The sequence below is a fragment of the Mytilus trossulus genome, chromosome 8, assembly GCF_036588685.1.
Source record: "Mytilus trossulus isolate FHL-02 chromosome 8, PNRI_Mtr1.1.1.hap1, whole genome shotgun sequence".
NCBI lineage: Eukaryota > Metazoa > Mollusca > Bivalvia > Mytilida > Mytilidae > Mytilus > Mytilus trossulus.
Window position 1 is genome coordinate 74,838,921 of NC_086380.1, and position 18,164 is coordinate 74,857,084.

Sequence of the window (18,164 nt, forward strand, 5' to 3'; positions counted from 1 at the left end):
ATGATTACTCAAATTGTTTAAAAAAAAGGAAGAATATAAAAATGTCTATGGTCAGCTTTGCAAAAGGGAGTTTAATCATACTTTTAATTTTTTAAAGAAAACCTCAACTTTCATTGTTAATTAAAAACATTTGCATTGTGAAAGATAGAAGAGTTGCTTTGTATATATAAAAATATGAAAATGTGGTATGATTACCAATGAGACAAGAGAACAAATGACACAGAATTAACAATTATCTGTTACCATACAGCCTTCAACAATTAGTAAAGCACATACCACATAGTTAGCTATAAAAGGCGCTATAAAAGGCCGCTAAAGGACAAACGTAAAACTATTCAAACATGAAAACTAACGACCTGATTAATGTTCAAAAAAATGAAACGATAACAAATATGATAAACAGCAACAAACAAAAGTCAGTGAATTATGGGCTCCTCACTTAGGACAGGCACATACAGAATGATGTGAGATTAAAATGTATGTTAACGTCCAACCCTCCCCTTACCTGGGACAGTGGTGTATCAGTACAACAAATGAACAAGCTATACAAATAATTTCAAAAGGGCTTAATTCATTAGATAGATACAAAGATAAGACAATTAACAAAATCACAAGAGTGAACGTGATAGGGTACATAAATACATTCCTCACCAAAAAGGAACTTAGTACAGATCTGACAGATAGTTAAACTTGTAAGCCAATAAAACTTATATAATGGATTTAGGTTAAAGACGTAAAAAAAAAGTCAGAAAAAAACATGACATTGTACAATGCCAAAATGCACAAAATACAGTTATTGAGAGATTGTAGTCATGAATATGCATACGTATATTAAAATGATTATTTGTTTGATTTTAATGTACTGATAATGAATTCAATATCAATACCAATAAAATGTCAATGTGATGAATGCTGATTACTGAAAAGTCAGTCCATACGATACATTCCCTTTGTAGTACCTAACATCACCCCGAGTTTTTAGTGTGGTTGGTGTTGCTGTTGTACCCCTATTTGTGACATTTGTACCTATTGAGTCGGTTTTGCTCATGCATCGTTTTCAATGTTAAGGAGATTAGACAAGACAGCCATAAAAGTGAGAGGATTCGCGCTGCAAAACCAGGTTCTTTCCACTATTATTTACATTTGAAAATACTAGTACCAAGTCAAGAAATAACAGGAATATGACCTTTGTTGTCATTTGTTTTATGTGTTTTATCATTTGATTACTAATGAGGACTTTCCGTTTTGAAGTTTTCCCAAGAGGATCAGTATTTTTGTAATTTTACTTTTCACAACTGAATTAGAGCAGCTATGCCAGTTAATATAGCATAAATGGTTCTTGTCTTGCTCTCAGTTAATGACATTAACCTTAGCTTGGCCTTAGATGGAAGTTCTCACATGTTCAGATGGTGAACAACATAAATGTTTGGAACTATATATTAATAGGGCTGAATAAATTAAGGCAACAGTAGTATACCGCTGTTCCAAACTCATAAATCCATGGATAAAAAACAAAATCGGGGTAACAAACTAAAACCGAGGGAAACGCATTAAATATAAGAGGAGAACAACGACACAACACCGAAACGCAACACACTGAAACAAGACTATATCCAAAATGATATTGGTTATCAATGATTGCGAGGAATTGGACCATCTGCATTTGAAATTCTGAAATTTACTTATATGTCAAATTAACTGAAATCATAATTAATCTTGCATTTTTGTGCATTGTTCATAAGTCGCAATGAAAAATGCATGCTACGGGTGCGGGAATTCTCGCTACATTGAAGACCGATTGGTAGCCCTCGGAAGTTGTCTGCTCTATGGTCGGATTGTTGTCGCTTTGACACATTCCTCATTGTCTTTTTTCAATTTTATGCAACATTTCTGCATTTACAGTATGTAGAGAGGACCAAACTAAAAAACTTAACCTCAACTGGTCTTTCCGTGAATTCGAATAAAACTACTTTGTTAAAAGCTACTTTCTTGAAAGATTTTCAAATAGTATTTTGATAAGATGATGCTATATATATATATATGTTATTCATACTTTCATTCACTTAAAAGTGCTAATCAAATTCCAATCTGGCCTTAAACAGAAATGTGTTAACAAGGGAAACTGGTGTCTACTCTAATCTGAATATTAGTAACCTGTTATTATCGCTACAATATTTTTGAATAATTTGCACAACTGACAAAAAAATCAGTGTGATTATCTTTTCGAATCACTTTGTGTAATAAAATTAACAATACCAGATGCGCATTTCGACAATACAGTGATGCTCGTGGCCAAAATACATTTTTTTTATCCTGGTATATATCTATGACGAGGTTACAGACAAAGCATGCATGTAGTCGGAGACATATCTCTCTAATGTAGCACACCAAGTAGAACGTCTGAAATGATTACATACTGATTTGTCTACCGAGTTAAAGATAAATAAATTAACTATGAAAAAACTATAACCGTTACGGTAATTTTATAAATATCTTTTATTTTAATTATAAAAGAACATGTTACAGTGTTAAAAATAAACCAGTCCACACAATATTTCTCTGTCAATGAAAATGTTATTTCTAATTTAATAGGTAGTTAATAAATTAAACTGAACGGTATTTAATTTCAGTCTTGAGTATATTTCATTACTATATATATCATGGCTAGGCACAACTATTAACTTTTAATTAATATTCATTATATTGACAACAATGTGTGAACAAAACAAACAGGGTACATCAGTCAACATTTTGTTATAATCTTCATCACGTTGTCATTTTATTTTGGATTTATGAGTTTGACTGTCCCTTTGGGTATATTTAGTCCCTCTTTTAAAACAATCAAATATGCCAGAAAACGTACATTAGCCAAAATGAAATACAAAATACAAAATGCAGAACAATAACACTATGACGGGATTATAAGTAGCGAGCCACGTCAATATGATTTTATCAAATATAATGTTAGGATGCATTGATTCGGAAATGTATTGTTTCGATGCGTTCATTAAGAAATTTAATAGATGTTCTGTATATATGTTAACAATAGTTTTGGTCCACAGCTATTTAATTTCGATATTGTTTATAAAACCCTTAAGTGATTAGTTTTGCTTCCAAAACCAATTAAGAAATTTGAAAAAATGTAACAAAAAATAAAAATCGAATTTACAAGTTTTCAAGGATAATATTTCTAATCTTAAAAGAGTGTCTATTTCCGTCGCGACTATATCACTGACGGTGCATTACGTTTGCGCGCATTACCATTACATTTGCGCGCAAAAATCATTACGTTTGCGCGCAGCTTTTGATTACATTTGCGCGCATTTTTTGTACAGGTAAACTCAGGTAAAATACATGTAACAATACTTATTTATTTATTAATTTGTTTATTTACAAGTATAAGTACCCTTTCGTAAGTCTGAAGTCCTCTGTTCACCAACGAGGAGGTGGAAGTGTGAATTCGAGCAGTATAACTCCGTTTTATTATGCACATGCACACGCACTAAATCATAGAAATATGTACATATATGATTCCTTTTTGTTTGTTTTCAATTCTAAGACGTTCATGGTGTTGTGAACGTCATCTCTTGACTTTGGTAGAGTTTGGGTATTTCTTGTTCCTTTTTCGGTAGATATAGCTATGGTCAAACACTTCTGGTCTTTTTCAATGAGTGTTTCTTCTTCTGGATGAGGTTACATGTATGCCTTAAGCTATAACGAGGATTATCATGATCACTTTATTTTTAGTTTATGAAGTCTATATAATCAACATATTATTTAAATTAACAAATATTTTCAAAATAAATGTCACATTTATCATGAAAATAAAAAAAGATAGTCATTTATAATTTAATTTAATTTGTATTTTACATTTTACCTGAGTTTACCTGTAAAATGAATGCGCGCAATTGTAATCATAAGCTGCGCGCAAACGTAAAACTTTTTAATCCCCAAATGCGCGCAAACGTAGTGCGCCCATCACTGATGATGGGAAGCAAATCATTATACATGTAACGTTTTACCGATGTTATATTGTACCCGGAATCGTTCTGGCGTTTGATTATCTAATAACTAAAACGATGTAAAGATATTACAAATCAAATAGCAATATTTTGTTAAACTGTATCAATAAAGGAAACGTTTCGTTCACATTACAATTTACAAGTCGGGGTTTCTCAGTAATTTTGAAATGTTCAAATATGAATAGAAAACACAGTTAGTCCAGACATTGACATATGTTTTAAGTCTAGACAGGAATTTATATTGTAGTAGTGTGACAAAATATTTTTTTGTCCTTTAAGATCTTCAACTTCGTATTTTATTTGACCTATTAGAATGTTTGTTTCGAGCGTCGCTAATGGGTCTTTGTTAACGAAACTAGAGTCTGGCATAAACAAATCTAATCCATCTATAATGCGTTTATTTAACATTATTACACCTTCTAGAACTTTTTAAGTTTTGATTTGGAATGAATGAAATTTCTCAACTCCCTAAATAGTTACACGCATTAGTAACTGAGCAACACTTAATTTTTTTTTACAAAAAAAACCAGCTAAAAAGATCATCGCCTTAACAAATTATTGTTCGTGATCTACTTCTATAAAATACTACAGAAATTAAACCTCATAAAGTTCAAAATATATTATTATCTAAGCACATTTAATTGAAAATAAACATTTTTCAAAATGTTTTCGGAAGGATATATACTACAAGTAAATAGGAAGCTTTTGTCTATTCGTTTGACCACATTTACATCATACTGGTACTAGTACTAGTATATAAATCGCATAACATTTATATGCAACTGCTCACTTTGTTTTTTTGTTCATTGTTTTGAATTTCAGTTCCTTTTCCAGAAGAAGACGGCAAATCCTCATGAAAGTACTACAAACAACGCCATTGTACAAATCCCAACGATAACGTAGCTTTTTAAACCAGATGAAGAGTCTGAAATAATAAAGTACAGTGTTAAGGATTGAGTTTTAAATTTGCATTATACCATAATTCACTACATTTCAACCTAAATATCAAATTTGAAGTTTGTCGCATACTAAAGTTCTATCCTTATAGAATGTACAGTGCAAATACATACCAATAAAAAAGAGGTGTAAGGTATAGACATCATACAATAGACAATTTTCATAGCACCGACTTTTGACTGTGTTCTACAATTATTCAACAGGTTATCTAAATAGCACTCTGTCAATTACGAGCAACCAGAAAAAGTAAAATCAAATATATAATCGGTGCAATTTGTGGGGAAACTTATTATTTTCCGTTGATTTGGTCATGTATAGAAAGGATTTTAACAGTTGACTTTCCTTAAAAGTTGTACCTTTTAAAATCTGGAATTTACTTATTTGCAATGATCTTACCTGACCGAGTACCAGGATGTTCTATCACATACTGATCTTTTCTTAGTAATCATATAAATATCAATTGTTTGTCTTATTAAGAAAATTACCACAGTGTCACTTTACTCCTGATTAATTTGCATTAATTCAGATTGATTAATCAGTTTTGTAATTGTGTAGCGTCATTCAAGGTTTTTAAATAAATAGGGTATTATGATTCTTTTAAACTGACATATTATCTTAAATTCGTGTTAATTTTGCATTAGTTTTATTTTACAAATGACTCTTTTGAACACCATTAAAAACATTTATTGAGAAGAACAAAATATCAAATATTTGTAAAATTTAGGTTTAATTTAGTAAACAAAATCGTTCCTTCATTCTTGTAAATATTCATGACGTTATGACCTGCTGTTCCGGTTCATATTCAAAATGCCGATATTTTTTTTTCTCAAAAATCCAGATACAAGGGAATGATACAGTACTTCTTTTAAACATATTAAATAATACCTTAAAAAGGAACGGCACTATTAATAGCTGATGATGTTTATCTCTGATTTTCAAAATGGCGGTACTATCGTGACATTGTAGTAGAAAAGCAAGACTATTCCAATCAATTTTGATTTACATCATTAATGATATAATATGAAATAACAATTTGAAAGTACTTACTGTCCAAGGAAGCATTGACGTCAAATAGCGTGATGTTGCATTGTGCATCCAGACAACCTTTTGCAGAGATAGGTTGGAATAAATAATCCTCTAAAATTGCCTTCAATTCGCCTTTTTCAAGTTTATTCTGAAATTCGCGAACTATCAAATGGATATCTGCAGATTCGGTATAATTTGTATTCAAATCGTAGGTCTTCTTGTCTGCAAGGTGTACGAACATTAGTAGTTCGTTCGACAAAGGCAAACTAATGTTAGAATCGACACTCGAAAACCAAAGAATTCCCTGTTCACTCCAACGAAGTTTGTTTGCAATACTATCTGCAATTCTATTTGCCAATGTTAGTGCATCTGTGAAATCGGACAACGCACGTCGACGCCGACGTAATAAACTTTGTATTTTTGTGAAAATTTCGATTGTAAAGGCTTTAACATCTGTTAACAAGCTGTTGACATCAGTTAGTAAGCTGTCTAATGATTGTACGGTACATTCTTTCATAGTCATCATAACTCCATTTAGTGTTTCAATAACTGCTCCTTTCATTACAAGACTGGATTTTATTGTCCAAAATACACTTGCGCGATCTTTTAAGCTTAGATTGCAAAAGGAAATAGATAGATCTTGTCTGTTTGGTCGTACATAACACGGGGTATGCGAATCGAAGGCAATTTGTTTAATTTCCTTGCACGACTTTGAACACCATGGTCGTAATATCGGAACAAGAGACACTTGTAGGCATTTGCGAACAGAGTTAACCCATATCTGTCCTCCAGACGAGAAAGAACTGAAATGTTCATTGTAGAGGTTACAAAATTTGGTAGCAAATTCAAGTGCATAGTCATCTTCTGTCCCTTTACATTTGTATTTCTTTTCAAGACAATTTTCATACCACCCACAGTCTGTTCCAGAAGGACTATAACACGACGAAGGAAGAGTTAGATCTGTTGACGTGTATTCCTGTCCTTGTTGACATTTACAACAACCTTCAACTGGACCAGAACCAACATCGTACAGTTCGAGCATGCATTGGTAATGGCAGTAGGTGGCAGTTCGATCTATGCACTGGTGTTCTGCTCCAGATTTAGCTTTGATGTATGTATCTGTCAAACAAGTTCCCCATTGGTATTCGCTGTTGTACCTAGATAGTTGTATACACTCTATAGTTCCACTAGGTCCTGAATATTTAGAACACTGTGCGCATACACTCGAAACAAGAAATACAATTAAGAGAATTACCAACATTGTATTTTGCCTCACAATTAATCGACTTACCAATGTTTGTGAACGATTTTGTGTAAAAATAATGATATTTAAATTAAATGTAAAAGATATTCTTAACCCCCTTTTTAAATCAAATTTGATTTAAAGCACAGCTATATTTGTATTGCGTCCTGTCAAGCGAGACTAAAAATGTGACAAACAAATAAATACCACTTCCCGAATAACAAGCTATTGAAATATAAAACAGACTAGACTCATGCTACCTTATTGCAAGTTTTTTAAAGTATTTAAATCGTTATATGAACGAAATACTTTTCATAAGATTGTCATATAGCGGCATATAGTGGCATATCGAATATATCTAGTCTTCTACCAATCTTTTATTTTGTCTACAATTCATATACTTGTTTGATTAATTCTTCACTTAATTCACTGAGGAAATGTGCCATTGTTTTGGTTGATGTACCGTTATTGGAGTTTGATGTTAATAATTTAGGCCAACTTAAAGTCTGAATATTTCTATATTGCCCTCTAATTTTGTACAACACACATGTCTTTTACAAAATACTCTACAGTGAAGATTGAATAAAAGAATTAAAAAGCCCGATTAAAGTATGAAGTTTTAGTGACTACATGGTGGATAGCAGATATAGTTCATTTCCATGTATGTTGGAGTTTGTTTTTGTAGCAAAATTGGTTTATCGCGAAAAAAAGGAATCCCTCCTGAGAGTTATGGACAAAGGCGTTTTGTTAGTGCATTATCTATCTACTGAACCTTTCAAGATTAAAAAAAAACTTTGTTTGATCTTATAGGCGTACCGTGACCTCTAAATGTATTGGAAAACCGTGCAACTCATCAATTCGAGATGTAACACGATAGCTTTTAGTGTCGTATTATTTGTATACCTTGAACATATTCTTTCGTGAATTATAATCTGAAAATGTCTTTTGCAGTGTTTGTCGATACATGCTTTCAACGACGACAAAAATAAAGTTGACGATAATTGGGCGGTTACAAATAATCATCAGACTTAGCTAATGATATAATACGAACAAACAGTTTTTTGTTAATTTTATGAAAATTTAACGTATTTAGCATTCTTTCGCCAGGAAATTATTAAAATGGGTCATAATACTTTTCTTTTGTTCCTTGTTTACGCTTTGTTGCACTGTAAATATTTCCTCCTTAGATTCCTATTCTAATTTCCTTATAAAATTGCGATGAAGATTTAAAGGAGTATTTAACACAATTGGCCAGTATATTATTTAATTTGGACAGTGAATGTTCTAATAACAATCATGTAACCAATTTACAGAACTGACGAGGTATGTTATAACACAAAATGATTACATATTTAGATTCATACCTGTGATATGAGTCTTAAAGAATAATGCAGTGATTATTTAAGATTTTTTTTTATTTTGATTTTAATGTCTTGCTTACATAGAGCGACGATTGTTTTCATTTTATGCTACTGTTATACATGTCCAAGATGTAGCTATGAATCCTTGTTCAATTCAAAATGCATGGAATGCGGTATATGACATATATGATAAGAGACTATTCGTTTTGAATTTTCATTGGAGTTTGGAATTTCTGTTGTTTTAAATTTATTCAACATCAGTTCAAAAAAGTTAAAGAGTACACCAAGAATAGACAGCATTTTACATTGCACATATGTTTCAAAACTGTAATTTCATTGTGTTTAAATGAGGGGCGAAAGATACAAGAGGGACAGTCAAACTCATATATCGAAAACAAACTGACAATGTCATGGTCAACAAACAAAAAGACAAACAGACAAATAATAGTACACTAAACACACCAGAGAAAACTAAAGACTTAGCAACACGAAACCCACCAACAACTGTCGGTGATCTATGGTCTACGATAGGGTAAGCGGATCTTTCTCCACATGTGGCACCCGATTAATTGATTACTCGTTTGCTTCCTCCTTATGTGTTTGTACAAATATTTACATATATCATACATAATTATAGTTATATTGTACTTGAGATAATGTTTCATGTGTTGACTACTGGCACATGCTCGCTTATCGAAAGTTTTTCATTATAAAAAATGGCTTGCAATTCATCATCCAATTCAAACGTTATTCCTCCTAATTATCTAATACATTGTATATATATTTGTTTTGTTAACGTAATAATATCTTTATTCATATGTATGTGCCCTGTGGTTATTGACATGTTGCTTTAGTAAAAAGTAAAATCACAAAAATACTGAACTCAGAGGAAAATCAATTTGGAAAGTCCATAATCACATGGCAAAATCAAAAAACAAAACGCATCAAAAACGAATGGACAAGAACTGTCATATTCCTGACTAGGTACAGGCATTTTCAAATGTAGAAAATGGTGGATTAGACCTGGTTCTATAGCGCTAACTTAAAGTGATATTGTTGGGTAATACAGTACATCGGTGGCTTATTTTCTTTGATTTATAATTTGCATTCGCAACTATTTTCTACAATGCATCGATGTAGAATTATTAATATAAAGTAGAGATTTACGTTTTACTTTGCCTTTCGGGATCCGGATTTTAATTGGAGTGAGTTGAGAGACTTGCACCATGTTGAAGACCTTCCTGTGAGATAAAAGTGCCATTCTATTGAAACAAATCGTTTTATGTTATGCATGCACAATTCTTTCTTTGGACATATTTCATCGAGAAATGTTAAGGATCACAATTTATTTTCTATAATGTAAAATAAGTCCAAACATAAATACGATAAGGTAAGAAAAAACTTCCTTCAAGGAATAAGTGGTGTTGATAGTTTATATAAAAAAAACAAATGCTATGCTTTGCTGCCGAAGACCTAGACTGATATCCTTGGTCGACTGTAAATCCAATTTTCCCAGTGTTACCATAATGGGAAAAATGACAATTTCCAGAAGCAAATGTAAATGCTATGTAAAAAGAAACTTTCCAAAAATTATTAGAAAAAAATCGTAATATGTATAACATTTAAAAGGCAAACTCTTTATTTATAAAATTTATAAACCATCTTCCTTTGTCTATCGATGTTGGTTTGTTAAGGCACATAAACAAATTGCAGGGTTGAGCTTAAGGCAGTTGCTATATGTATTCATTCACGAGCGTCACTGTTGAAGTTGTATAGTCGAGACGCGCGTCTGGCGTACACAAAAGTTAATACTGGTATATATGAGAAGGTTATTCTCAACCTTACCCCTTCTTGTTTTGATCAGTGGAATAGGTTGTGATTCATTTCTTCAATGATATATACTACTGCTATGTACTGTACGCTGTAGTTTGATATAATAAATTAAACTACACAAGGTGGTTGTAATATATCCCAATATCTTAAGTATAACAGTACTTCACACTTAAATGTAAAATCTGATGAAATATACCAGAATATATGTGTTATATACTCCAGGTCCCCGCTTCATCTACACCAAAGAAATCAGTAGTGCTAGAATAAAAACATTGGTTGGAAGGTTATACAAAATACACAAACAAAACAAGGAAACAAGTAGACCAACGAGATAAACTTCCTACTTAAAAAAACACATTTTTTATTATCTTAAAGTCATACGAAACTTCAAATTAAAAATAAGTGATGCATATGTTTTTATGACTATGTGGCTAGATTTTATTATAAAACTTATGCACACATACTTTGTTCTCAAGAACATTCTTTATATTGTCCAAATTAGGAAGAAATTTCCTTTTTTGAATTGTGTGCTTCTAGTAAATAATTCGCCGATATGTTTACCGTTAGCAGTGAATTTAGCACGACCTTTCTCGTAAAAGACCGGCGATTGCAATACGCATGGATCTGTCATTGAAATAAACTATTATCTTTTTGTACATGTTATACACGTGCTCAATACCCATGCTTCTTTCTTGATTGTATACTATATATGTAACATTCCCAAATGTGTCCATCCCCTCAAATGTGTCCGATTCCCCAAAACGTGTGTATTCTCCCCAAACGTTTCTATTCTCCCAAACGTGCCAGTCATATTAAATATTCTCCAAACCGCCTTAATGTGTCTGATTTCATTACTCCTAAACGTGCCCGATAATTGTTATTCGCCAAAACGTGTCCACTATTAAACGCCAGAACGTCTCACGTCTTTTTGGAGCTTATACATGCATGTTCTAAATTGGTAACGTTTACGGCTATTTTACAATGGGGGACACAGGTGATGCAGTTTTTTTTAGCATTAGTTAGTTGAATGTCGGTTATAATGATTATCATAATTGCAAATTAATCTTTAACATATAAAATAACCTTTGACTGAAATTGATGACTGTCAAGTTGCAAGTGTTTCATACTCATTTAGAGCGGACATACCTATATTTCTAGAGTTAAATAATCGTTTACTATCTAAATTAGTTTGTACTAATAAACTTCGATGGTGCCTTTTATATTTATCCGAACTTTGCTTGGCGGGCTTTCAGCAGAATTAACTTCCCTTTTTTCAACAGTTCTTATACTGTAAAAGCTATTCAAATTATATACGGGTTATCATTTTTTTTTAAATTCTAGGTTTTCAGCATCCCTAAAGGCACTCGACAAAGAGACCTTACGTCCAGTGCCAAATGTTTCATGCATTATTTGAAATACATCATGTTAATAATACATATACTGTAGATTGGTTCGACAAATGTATTATCATACCGGAAGTATTGGATTTGGCCTTAGTTTTTACAGTTATTCAGGATTTAACACTAGTTTGGATTTTCAAGTCAAAGATTTAAGAGCGAGTAAAAACCCATTTTTAATGACTTCAGTTAGAAACTACTTAGATCTCCATAATGTTATATGATGCTGTTTTAAATGAAATGTGCGTAAAAAATAGTACAATAATGCACAGAAGACGAAGTTTATGATATATACATGCATTGATTCAAGAATTGAATAAACATTATTTTTCACCAGTCACTCGTTTCATCTGATTTCAAGCATTACTAAACCAATTGAAATTTAAAATTGAGAAAAAATACGTCCTGTTATGATTTTTTTTAAATTTCTGCTAAAGAGATAAATGTATTCAAGTAGTATATGTTTTTAAATCTCAGTTTTGAATATATACCAAAACAAAGAAATATAAAAACAAATATTATTTATACAAACTGAAAATCAAATAACAAAAGTTGTTAATCTAACCCTAAACATTATTGGTTAAAGTTTGCAGTAATGGCTAGTTTCTTAACACTATAAGAAAACATTTTACCTTTCTACGGGTTGTCATTATTTCCTTATTTTTGTACTGAAAAGTTCGAAAAATAAATACGGCTTGATACAGGAAACAAATGTCTAGCATCAATGAGTGATTTAATATGGTAAGATTATTAACAATTCTACAATGTTATCGCTTTCCCTCAACCCCACATCCTTTTATGTATTGCAACATGATGCAGAGCCAAAAGCTTTTAATTCAGGGTTTGCCGTTATTTGCTGTCTGCCTAATTTGTTTTTCGTTAGTTGTTCTTTCTATTCCCTGCGTTGTTTTTCTCTCTTGAACTAGTTTACATTTTGTACTGACGGGGGTCTTGAATAGTTTACTATACTTAATGGGTTGTGTTGATTTTTCAAGGCCGTACAGTATATAAATTTGAATACTCAAATAAAATGATTAACTGTAAAAACATCCATAGGGATCTCTATTTCTATTTGAATTTAGTTTCTACATTTTGCTCGTGCTAGTTTGGTTTTAAAAACTTATTGTAGAATGATCATTTTGATTTCATTTGTGCTGTTCGATCTTAGAATTACGATTGCTTCATCGTACACGTTTTCTTACTTGGTCTCGCTGTATCTTTTCTTTAGTACTTTCTTTATATATCTAAGTATTTTTAAAAACTTTAATTTGCCTTACATAAACATTTTACAGTTACTCCATGTGCATGACGTTGCAATAAATGTGCTGTATAAGCGTCGCTGATGAGTCTTATACGGACGAGTGCGTCTGGCGTATTAAATTACAATCCTGTTACCTTGTAAAGTAAATAAAATAAAGTTTTACCAACAATTATAATTTTACAGATAGTCAATGATCACGACGATACAAAATTATGCAGTATAGACTTTGATTTGACTAACCTTTTCATTTTACACTTAATTCACACTAAAGACGTCATTAAAACACAGTATAAAGGGCATCTAAGAGCGTCATTGATGAGACTATTGTAGACGAAATGCAAATTTGGCAAACATCACTTAAATGCTGGTATATATGATCAATATTCCTATTTACTGTCAACAGTAGTTTTAGTACAATAAATTTAACTGCAGATTGGAAGTTTTAAAATATCACAGTATCTTTAAAATAGTTTTAATGTAGACATAGATGCAAAATCTGATAAATACACCAGAATTATATATGTTTGATATTATTCAGTGACGCATTTGTCTACATCAGATGCATCATTCTAATGCAACAACGTTTGTTACGTTCATTTTGATTGTAACGTTCATTTTGATTGGATAACGTCACATTCTTACATGGCATCAATTGATGCTATGGAACGTACGCGCAAGCGCAGACGGCATATGACAGATTTTAAATACATGTTTTAACGCTGTTTTCTGTCAGTTTCATTAGAATGGAGATAACAATATTGTATTTTAAGCTCCGACGGCATCAATTGGGGATTTGATGGTCGCAAATACCCGTTTACCGTCTCCGCTAACGCGTCGCCAAAAAACTTAATTTGCGACAATCAAATCCCCAATTGATGCCGTCGGAGCTTAAAATACAATACAGTTATCTCCTAAGTGACACTCGAATCCAAACAATTGTTTGAAAGTTAAATCAAATAAACAAACACGGACAAACAAGGAAAACTTCCTGCACAAATACCTTTTTATACCTTTAGCAATGCTCTGAGTTGTTCAAATACAATAAAACATGCCCTGTTGAGGAGAAATTTAATACCTCAGATGAAAAGATAAATGTATATATGTCCTTTGTATATATTAGTATAACAAAGAAATACAAAAACATTTTCACAATACTCACTAAAATCAAATACCAACCACTGTGAATTTAACCTACCAAATAGTTAGCAAGATTTATCGAGTTAGTAAACGCTATACGGAAACAATAGATCCTTTTACAGGTTGTCATTATTTCCTTATTCTTGTACTGAAGAGTGAGATAAAGTTAAAAACGATTAGATACGATTAGATATGAAGAACAATGCGTTGTATCAATGAGTCATTCAATATGTTAAGGTTATTAACAATTTTTATTTTTGATTGTAAATTCAAATTGCGATAAGACGTGTCACGGTACTTGTCTATCCCAACTTCATGTTTTTGGTTTTCTACAAAAGAGGGGCGAAATATACCAGAGGAGCAGTCAAACGTATAGATCGAAAATAAACTGACAACGCCACGGCTAGAAAAGAAAAAAAGAAACAGACACATTTTAGTACACAATACACAACATAGAAAACTACATCTTCGCTAGCCAAGGGTTACGATCCACTCCCGCTCTCTTCACCCTTGGCGGATTGAGATAACATTTTGGAGACACAAGGTAAGGATTTTTTATTGGTTGCAGTCAGAACTCACTGCATCCAATCAAAATGCGCCTATAACATGATCACGTGTAAATGTAGAAAGTGTTTGTAAACAATTGCCACGTGTTTTTGTGTAACAAGCCTTTACATCCCTAAACATACGACTATATTTAGTGAAAACTTGAATGTTTTAAATCAACAAATAGAAGTTCCTGTGTATGTTTCATGCACAAATGCATGAATGTTGACATATGCTTCTATTTCCGGCTTTACCAAGTGTGTAGAATCTAGACGCTACCGTGTTTTTACCTCCAAATTGAAGAGTTCAAGTGCTACCATTGGTCAAGACTAATGTATTCAGAATTGGCGTGATTTTTTATCTTCCGATAGATGGCGCAACATTGTTATCACAAATGTTGGCTCAATCCGCCAAGGTGAAGAGAGCAGGAGTGGATCGTAACCCTTGGCTAGCGAAGATGAGAAAACTAATGATTAAGACTAAGCAACACGAACCCGACCGAAAACTGGGGGTGATATCAGGTGCTCCGGGAGGGCAAGCAGATCGTGCCCCACATGAGCGCCCATGGTGTTGCTCGTGTGATTATAAACCCAGTAAATAGTCGAATTTGGTAGTTCACATTCGTGGTAAAAATGGAAGTGGATTTTAGTTATGATACATGGAACATATTCCATGATATCCACAATGCGTGATGCCGTCCGTAAAATTTACGAAGGGTGATTTTAACTTCACAATTTGGAACTCTTGGTTAAATAGTTTCCTTGTGAGCAGCAACCCTCTATACTATCAAGAAATATAAATAAGAAATACAAGCCTGGGAATATCGTTTTAATTGGAAGATATATACTCCGTCTTAATGTGATGCTGCAACCAGAGTTCATTTTTTAAAACTTTAATGTTCTGGAAGAACACATGCCTAAATTATATATATGTTGTGTACAAGATGTAAGTTTGTACAAATTACAATTTGTACAGGGTTTTTGTACAAGTTTAAGTTTTTTGACACCTACCTTCATGCAACCGGTGATACAGGTTTATCTTATAAAAAGTACCAGTGTAATGTTTTAAATTCAAAAAAATATACTTCAAACTAACATTAAGTGCTATTCCCCTTGTCTTCAAACTGGAAACGAGGATACCTGAATGGTTTAAATTCCAATTTTATTATTTTCCTTATACCAAATTCATATCCATACAAAATCTGTGTGTGGTCTTATAATGTTTTTGTATCAATGCACAGTATTAGACTGTATCATGAAGTTGTGAAATTATGACAGAAATATGCGACGCAAAAGACTGTGTGCTTGCATCGTCCATAATTGTTTAGCAGGTCATAAAACACTGATAACTTGTACAAAAAGTCTGTACAAATTATAATTTGTACAACATTACAACTTGTACACAACATATAGATGGAAAGAGGAAAACGTGTACAATTAGAAGAAAAAAAAATGGTCATAGAAATCCAGAGTGATAACATTTTGTGTAATTAATATAATAACCTAAAAATATCAATATTTTCAACCACAAGGACAAAAATGAGAATTTTTCTGATATTTATTCGATAGAATTAAACTACTGTCCCAGGTTAAGGGGAGGGTTGGGATCCCGCTAACATGTTTAACGCCGCCACATTATTTACCTATGTGCCTGTCCCAAGTCAGGATTCTGTAATTCAGTGGTTGTTGTTTGTTTATGTGCTACATATTTGTTTTATGTTCATTTTTTGACATAAACAAGGCCTTTAGTATTCTCCTTTGAATTGTTTTACATTGTCTTATCGGGGCCTTGTATAGCTGACTATGCGGTATGGGCTTTGCTCATCGTTGAAGGCCGAACGGTGACCTATAGTTGTAAATTTTTGAGTCATTTTTGTTTTGAGGATAGATGTCTCATTGGCAATCATACCACATCTTCTTTTTTATATAAAAAAAAGGGTTCAATCATAAGCATATGCTATAAACGATGTTAAAACGACAAATTAGACTACTTATATGAAGAGCTGCCATTTCAAAATGGCGTTAATCTGGAACATTCTATTTTTTTTCCCATTTAGTCCCTAGTGGGCAATTGCACATGTCTGCAATTTTGAAGAGTTGTAAGATAAACCACAATAAAGAAATACGTACGAATCGCTATTTCTATCTGATTTTGTTTCTTTCGTTATTGCTCGTTCTCATTTGACTTACTTTCACAATTTGAAACAGGAAGTGTCATTTTTATTTCACTTAGTGATGTTCTTGCAAAGAGCAATTTCCTCCTTTATTGGGTACATATTCTTACTTGTCTTCTTCCTTTTCTATATAGAACTTTCGTCTGTTCTTGTACTACTTGTTGTTCATTTTCCAATCCCTTCTCGCTTGTACTCTTTATTCCTCCACATTCTCCCAGCTGTGTTTTCACTCTCTAACCATATTCTTTGTATCTTAATCTAGGAAATATTTTAAATCAGTTGTATTTAAAAAAAAGTTATAGAACGTTTTATTTCAGATGGCTCTCTCACTTACGGTAGAAGAAACAAACTTCCTTCGCTTGGTTGCGTTGACCATTGGTGTTGCCCCAAGAGCTGTTCGTTGCTATTTTGACGGAGTCTTACATCCAAACAATCTTCAAACTACACTACTGAATCAACAAAAGACAATAGATGATTTAAGATATCGCAAAAAAGTTCTAACATCAGTTCAGTACAACACATTATTTCATTCGGGTAGGTTTAATATATGAAAGTGTTATTTTATTACTTTTTAACGCGGTCAAATTTACACAAATTCCCCTCCTCTTTGATAACATTTTTTTTCTATCAGCGTCAAATTCCACAACAACAACATATTTAGAAAAAGGTCGACTCTTTTTAGCAGTTTAAGTTAAACTCTAATCTATGTACCAATTTAGACAACCAAATGTCTTGCAATAAACATCTTATGCAAGAACATATCAATATTGAAGCAATAGAAATCTTAGATACGCCATCAGATCAAGTATTAAGAATAATGTAACAATTGTTGACATTCCTGTCCTAAATTCTACACATTATGCATAATCAACCCCTTTTAGGAAAATAAAATTTGCACGTTTTTAAGTGCAATGTTTGGGTTTGAGCATTCTATATAAAGGTAAATCCAGTAAAGCGCTTGGGAAATTAATAAAGTGTTCTTTTCGAAATTGATATACTCATATTTTCTTATTGCTTACAACTTTATCATAAATGTTTTTCACTCGCACTATTATCTTCATACAGGATCTGCAGTTACATCTAAGAACTTCGACATTACATTAATGATATGCCTTCTGAGGAATATAAGTGGAATAGCTCACAGGATATGATACCCTTCCATCACCAACTGATATAAGCAAAGGAGCTGATTTATCTCGCATCAAACA

At 32.4% G+C, this 18,164-nt stretch overlaps 1 protein-coding gene and 1 long non-coding RNA gene across 2 annotated transcripts; one reads left to right on the forward strand and one right to left on the reverse strand.

Moving 5' to 3' along the window:
• Positions 1-3,983: 3,983 nt before the first annotated feature.
• On the reverse strand, positions 3,984-7,399 carry LOC134681404 (uncharacterized). Its single transcript, XM_063541017.1, has 2 exons — positions 6,027-7,399; positions 3,984-4,947 (listed from the first exon to the last, which is right to left on the reverse strand). The coding sequence occupies exons 1-2, from the start codon at positions 7,264-7,266 to the stop codon at positions 4,874-4,876; spliced, it is 1,314 nt and encodes a 437-aa protein (XP_063397087.1). The 5' UTR covers positions 7,267-7,399; the 3' UTR covers positions 3,984-4,873.
• A 1,064-nt stretch (positions 7,400-8,463) lies between these two features.
• LOC134682127 (uncharacterized) lies at positions 8,464-18,096 on the forward strand. Its single transcript, XR_010100798.1, has 3 exons — positions 8,464-8,571; positions 17,274-17,490; positions 18,022-18,096. It is a non-coding gene; the product is annotated as an uncharacterized LOC134682127 (long non-coding RNA).
• Positions 18,097-18,164: the final 68 nt, after the last annotated feature.